Genomic DNA, 6,249 nt, shown 5'->3' with positions numbered 1-6,249 from the left:
ACAAATGTGGGTTTGAAGGTGGCGACCTCACGAAGAGGTAGAGGAGAATGAGGGCCCAATTAATCTGTGTTAAAAAAATCTCTGAAATACATTAAAACAATATAAACACAGAAGTATATACACTTGGACCGGATACATGACTGTGGAGGTGACAGGATACCCCAGATACAGTAAGTGCTGCGCCTTCTGTTGTCCTGGTGGGGAATTGCTTGAAACACTCCACAGGTGTCAGAACACATCTCTGCCAATGCAAGTGCGTGACTCGGCTCTCGGGTATAAATTAGGCTTTAATAAAATGTTATTCATTAAACTGATGTCCTGATATTACATTAGACACGTTCCCTTTGTGTAGGAAATCTGGGAGCTTTGTTGTTGTATGTGCCTGTTACACAACCATCGGGTATAAAGAGCTGTCAATCTGTTGCCTTGGCAACAGGGTGCGCATGGCGGAGCCGGCAGAGAAGAGAGCTAGCGACGGTACCGGTGTTACATCAATAAGTGTTCCTCCCTCGAGATCCGTTTCTTTTGCACCCAGCTGCGAGTTCGAAACATCCACGTGTCCCAATCCTGTCCCCAACCCCTACCCTAACCATAACCCTGAAACAAACATAAAATTTTGCTACACACAATATTTTTAAAAATTAGATTTATGAAAAACATACATTTTTGGTGACAGGTTATGGTTAGGGTTAGGGTTAGAGTGAGGGTTGCTTTTCGTGATTGGGTCATTCCCACTTGCAGCTGGGTGCAAAAGAGACAGATCTCGAGGGGGAAACACATATGGACGTAACACCGGCACCATTTGGCGATTTCCCCCGTTGTTGTGGCTCTGCTGCTGTTCTTCCTAACAGTTAAACATAAAACCACCATTTTACGGTCGCAACCTATCCCATCATTATGGGATATTAACGACATGTTACATCGAGAAACCTTCATTATTACGAGATACTGGTCCTTTCTTTGTTTCTTGCGCTGACAGCAATGGGACTAGTAACAGCTGGGCTGTATTACGGGTGGGGGTGGAATTTAGACAAACACTCTGAGGAAACACAAAACTCACAGTGGACAAAAACAACAAGGGCCATTATTCCTTAATTTTTTATTAATTGTTTTTCAATAAAGGGACAAAATGGGTGTGTGAACAGGATTATGCAGACATCTGCCAGAAAACACAGACAGTGGTATTCCCATTACAACTGAACAGAGACCCCAAACAAGTACAACAGAAATCAAAGAGCTTGTTCTGTCCAATGACCATCGGCCACCATTACACACAAAAAAAAAAAAATAACCGAACATAAGGATTCAAACAAAAATAAGGCTCCAGTTCATGTCTCTCTTTTGAACAGAGCATTAATAAATAGTGACTTCCGTTGTAAAAGATAAAGTTCAAGTTCAAGTTACATCAAACAGCTTTCAGAACAGGAATAGAAAAGGCTGATAACAAAATATTCCACATTGCCATTTACAAAAAAAGTCTCATCTCAAGCAGGCTCCCCATATCCCCCTGGTCATTTTAAATATGCTTTGCATATTAAAGTATAATCGCCCAATCTGAATATAAAGCACCATTTAGTATTTGGCAATGAAAAAAACAAAAACAAAATATTTGATTTGTTTTTTTTAAGTATTTCATGTTTTAAAAGGAATCCATGTACTGCATATGAAGTTTTTTTCCCTCTTCTTGTTGTTGGAATGTTGTCGTGTGGAAGAGGTGAGAAACAGACAGAAGCACACAACAGAACAGGCCGACATCAGCTTCTTTCATCACTGCATACAAGGATGGCAGCGGAGTGAGAGGTCTCGACCTTAAACCAAAGAAGATATGTACAACCAGCTCAGTGACGGGAAGCCGAGCCATCTGATGGCCTGCCATGCCTCCCAATGCCACATACTTTAGATGCTTTTTATGGGATTTTTCTATTTCTTTAAACATACAAATTATTTGCACTAGATTATCCTGCCAAATTAAAAAAATATACCGTGGCAGCTTGGGATTTTTTTTTCCACTACCAAAAAAGGTATGGTAAATACCTTCAGAGAGAACAAGCAACAGTTAAAAATACGAGCCTCAATATAAATACTATAGTGCCTACTCTAAGTGAACACTGAATTCAAATACAATTCTAGAAATACAGAAAAAAGTAGACCATAAATGTGTTTAAGCATAGGAACTGACATGAGTGTGCATTTTCCTATAGTTTAACTTCTTTATTATATATTCATGTATCATTTTAATCCTCTCCCAAATGCAAATTGTTTCTGAACCTGAAGAGCCGTGAAGAGCCAAGACATAAGCAAAGAAAATGTTTCCTTTTTTCAAAAAAGCCTTTTTTGTATATTTCATTTCATATATACTGTGATCGGAGTCCTGGACACCGCCAAGACGCTGAGAGAAAAGAGAAACAACAGAACTGGAAAACTGGTCCCTCTAAAATATAAAGTTTTATTTCAAAACATGTTTGTTTTTTTCTTATATCTATGATTAAAGAAGGATTTATACAAAAACAGATTCAGTGAGCAACAAGTATTGAACGTCTGTTGTTCAAGCAGCAGGGTTCATAACATATTCAGCTGTTTTTTTTCCCCATCGATGATTAAAAACAAAAACATCGCTGCGGTAACAAGGTGGTTGTTAGTTGAGCCCGTAACAGTGCATTCACCAATTAATACGCCAGGAACTCATAAACCTTTATATTTACACGCCTTGCTGAGAACGCTGCCCCGTAAAAATAAATCTAAATCCGGTGTTTCCAGGGTCACAAAGGGTCAAAGGTGAAATGGCAGGTCTACAAAGGTCGAGGTTCATGAGCCCAGAGTTGCTTGTCGTTGAATCTATGATCTCGTGTCAATGGGGCCATCGTGTTCTAACAGCATTTAAAAAAGGTAAACTGAAATAGTGCACTTCATGTCAAACCAAGGACTGTCCAGCCTTTAGACCTATCCCATGCCAGTGTGGGATGATGCAACACTTATGTTGGTACCCGCTCTCAAGAAGAGTGAAGCTTTCCTTTGAACAGCACGAATGAAGCGAAAACAAACACACATTGTTTGGGTATAAAATTGATAGCAGAAATACAAAAAACTGCCCTGCATTAGCCTGTGCATTCTGCGCAACATGACACACGCTTGTACTTTTCTCCAGTGCCCTAAGATACAGATAACTGTTTCTCTGTAAGTCATAGAAGATGACCCTGTTTAAATCTTAAAGACATTGCCTCCAACCCCATAATATGTGGCGACTGGTTCTGTGCAGTTGTCTGGTTTGAAGTTAGCTAACGTTAGCATTGCTTTTAGCTCATGTATTCATTTATGCATTGTTCCTCACACTGACAAACTGAAGCAGCGTTGTAAGTTTGTGCTAACGCTTATACGTGACATTGTGAGCAATTAGCCATGCCCCTCAAGTTCAGGATTGTACATTATAGATTACTCTGGTCTTAAAAGGTACTTTCACCAGAAGCACAGCTACAGATAATTTAGAGAACTCTTCGTGTACCATGCTCAACATAAAATCCACAGATTAAGGGTAGCTGCATGAACATTTGAAAGGTCAATAAATAAAGATTCAGATCTGTTGTGATGAGTTGTCACAGTAAATTTAAGCAGTCAGGTGCTTGATGCAAGGACCTTTCCTGGTTGGCTTAAACCTTTGAGCTTCATCTGGTGGGACCCTAAACTTAAACCAATGTAGTCTTAGGATACCAAAGGCACTCTTTCTTTTTCCCACCAAATGATGCAAATTGACATTTTAGCGCACCTCTGTCTTTTTGAAAGAAATTTGAAGGCTGTTGTCACTTTTAGTTTACTTGTCAAGCCAATGCATGATTTTTTTAAAACCCTGTAAAAACATAGCATCTTTTAGAAAGACCAGGATAAGTGCATTTTCAGGGTTGTAAGAAGAGGGTCAAGTAAAAGACTCGTCCATTTCCGTGTTACATAACAAAACTGTACATGATATGTGTTACAGGATGTGTGCAGCATGGGTGTATGAACTTTTTTTTTGTCTTTGAATAATTAAAATAAAGAAATCAACAAGAGGAAAACAGCAACACATTTACTCAACAACTAACCAACCAGGGACAAGCTCTTTTCTTTTTTTCCTTTTTTGATAGGCAAAAACATACTATGCATGCTGACTAATTCTTAAAAGTGAAAAAAGAAAATTCAAAAAAGAAAATAGTACACAACATGTAAATTATTGCACAAGAGAAAGGCTCGAAGTTTTGCGTCAATGCAAGAATATTGCCCCAATACAGATCATGCATTCGATGGGTAATGGAAACAGGCTGTGCTGGTGTAGAGCACGTGGTCTAAAGTCTGGTGAAAGTAGAGTTTTAGGATTAGAGCAAATCTACAAGGGGGCTGGGAATAAACAGGAGACTGATGGTGGACGCAGCTGGGGGAAAAAGGTCCCATTGTTTGGCCTTCTACTCAGACTTTATTTCGGTACTCAACGGACGGTCACTGTGCCATTTTTTCATGTGTTTCTCCAAGGTGCTGTAAACACTGAAGGGCATCTGACAAATGTCACACTTGTACACGTCTTTACCCACCTGACCGTGGGTCTTCATGTGGCGAGTAAGTTTAGAGCTCTGAGCACACGCGTAATTACACAGCTCACACTTGTACGGTCTTTCTCCAGTGTGGCTGCGCCGGTGCACTGTCAGGTTACTGCAGTTCTTAAAAACCTTACCGCAAAACTCACAAGTGTCACTCCGGCGGCCGTCCTTGGAGCTTGGCCGCCCGGGACCCCCGAGATGAGGAGTGCTGCCCCCGCTACCGGTCCCACTACGGCCTGACATTCCGCCATCGAGTTCTCCCGGAGGCGTTGAGAAACGTAAACTGCCGTTCTCTGACGAGTGCTCGGATGACGATGCAAAGGGCGATTGTCTGGAATCCCCAAAGTTCAGAAAAGGATCCTTGAGTTGTCGAGAAGCAGCATAACCAGCCAGCCACTGGGAGTAGACGTTCTCTGTGTTGGGGATCGTGGGGGTGGGCAGGTCAAATTCTTTCTCCAGTTTAATCCGTTTAGAGAAAGGACTGAGTGGACTGGGACTACCCAGAAGCAGTTTCTTAGAGAGGCCAACTGACGCAGATTCACTAGGAGATGCACCTCGTCCATTGACTGCAGAGAGAGGACCTTCCTCCCCACGATCTGTTTCCAGCACAGATTCTCCATCGCACAGCTCACGATTGTGGTGATGGTCCCGACTGAGATGGTGGTGCAGATGGTTGTCTTGGGCCAAGGCATTTCTTTTGTGTGCATTGAGAGCTTCGCTGAAGTGGTGCATGCTGGCGGCCAGACCCATTCCCTGCATCACCTCGGGGAGTGAGCGAGGGATGGACACTTGGTCAGCCGCTCCGCCTAGTCGACTTCCGATAACTCCGCTGTTTTCGTGCTGCCGCGTTGTTTCCAAGCTTAGTCCAAAGTGGTAGCTGTTGTTCCTTTTGGCAGCTCTCTCTCCATTCTGCATTTCCTCCTCCTCTCCCTCCTCTTCCTCCTCTTCTTCTTCCTCTTCCTCCTCCTCTTCGTCTTCCTCCTCCTCCTCCTCCTCTTCTTCCTCCTCCCCGTTTTCACGTAAAATGCGATTATTCTCACTTTTTAGCTTGGCCACCACTGATTTTAATGCATTGCTTGCACTGCCTATGTGCTCGCTTGTGCCTGGCTCTGGGGAAGAGGCTGTTGATAGACCATCTTCTGACTTGCCTGTGTTCGGTGAAGATGATTTGTGCATGTGGGTCTTCATGTGACGTTTCAGCTTGCTAGCTTGTGTGCAAGCATGATCACACAAGTGGCATTTGTACGGCTTCTCTCCTGTGTGACTGCGCCGGTGCACTATTAAATTACTCTGGAACTTAAAGGCTTTGCCACAAAACTCACAACACTTTGATTTCAACTGGGTGTTGGAGGAAGGTGTTGCTCCTGCTGAGGGTAGAGGGGTTGGAGGGTTGGTCTGAGAGCCCACAGGAGACTGCATTGAGCCAGGAAGAGGTGGAGGAGTGGCAAGATATGGAGGTTTGCTGCCCCCCACGCCTCCTGTGCTTCCATTTCCTCCCGTCTGGAAAGGCTGGAGTAAGCGCTGCATGGGGCTCGGCCGGCTGGGTGAGAGCGGGGGAGAGGACCCTGAGGTGTTTCCTGCCAGTTCCCGTAGCCGCCTTGAGAAGTCCATTGTTGGAGGGGGGTCCAAAGGCAGAGGGGGATTGAGGCGCAGCACCCTGTCAAAGGCACTCGGATGGTGGGCTGCC

At 43.5% G+C, this 6,249-nt stretch overlaps 1 protein-coding gene across 2 annotated transcripts in view; it reads right to left on the bottom strand.

Moving 5' to 3' along the window:
- Nucleotides 1-1,082: 1,082 nt before the first annotated feature.
- The window catches only part of bcl11aa (BCL11 transcription factor A a), a 35,095-nt gene continuing 29,928 nt past the window's right edge, over nt 1,083-6,249 (bottom strand). For both annotated transcript variants that reach the window (XM_070542791.1, XM_070542792.1), the window contains exon 3: nt 1,083-6,249. This exon is cut by the window's right edge and continues 415 nt beyond it. In XM_070542791.1, the coding sequence (XP_070398892.1) occupies nt 4,431-6,249 (1,819 nt within the window). In that variant the 3' untranslated portion in view covers nt 1,083-4,430.

This window comes from Nothobranchius furzeri, chromosome 12, assembly GCF_043380555.1.
Source record: "Nothobranchius furzeri strain GRZ-AD chromosome 12, NfurGRZ-RIMD1, whole genome shotgun sequence".
Taxonomy (NCBI): domain Eukaryota; kingdom Metazoa; phylum Chordata; class Actinopteri; order Cyprinodontiformes; family Nothobranchiidae; genus Nothobranchius; species Nothobranchius furzeri.
The sequence above is the reverse complement of the archived record's forward strand: the minus strand, read 5'-3'. Positions and strand labels throughout refer to the sequence as shown.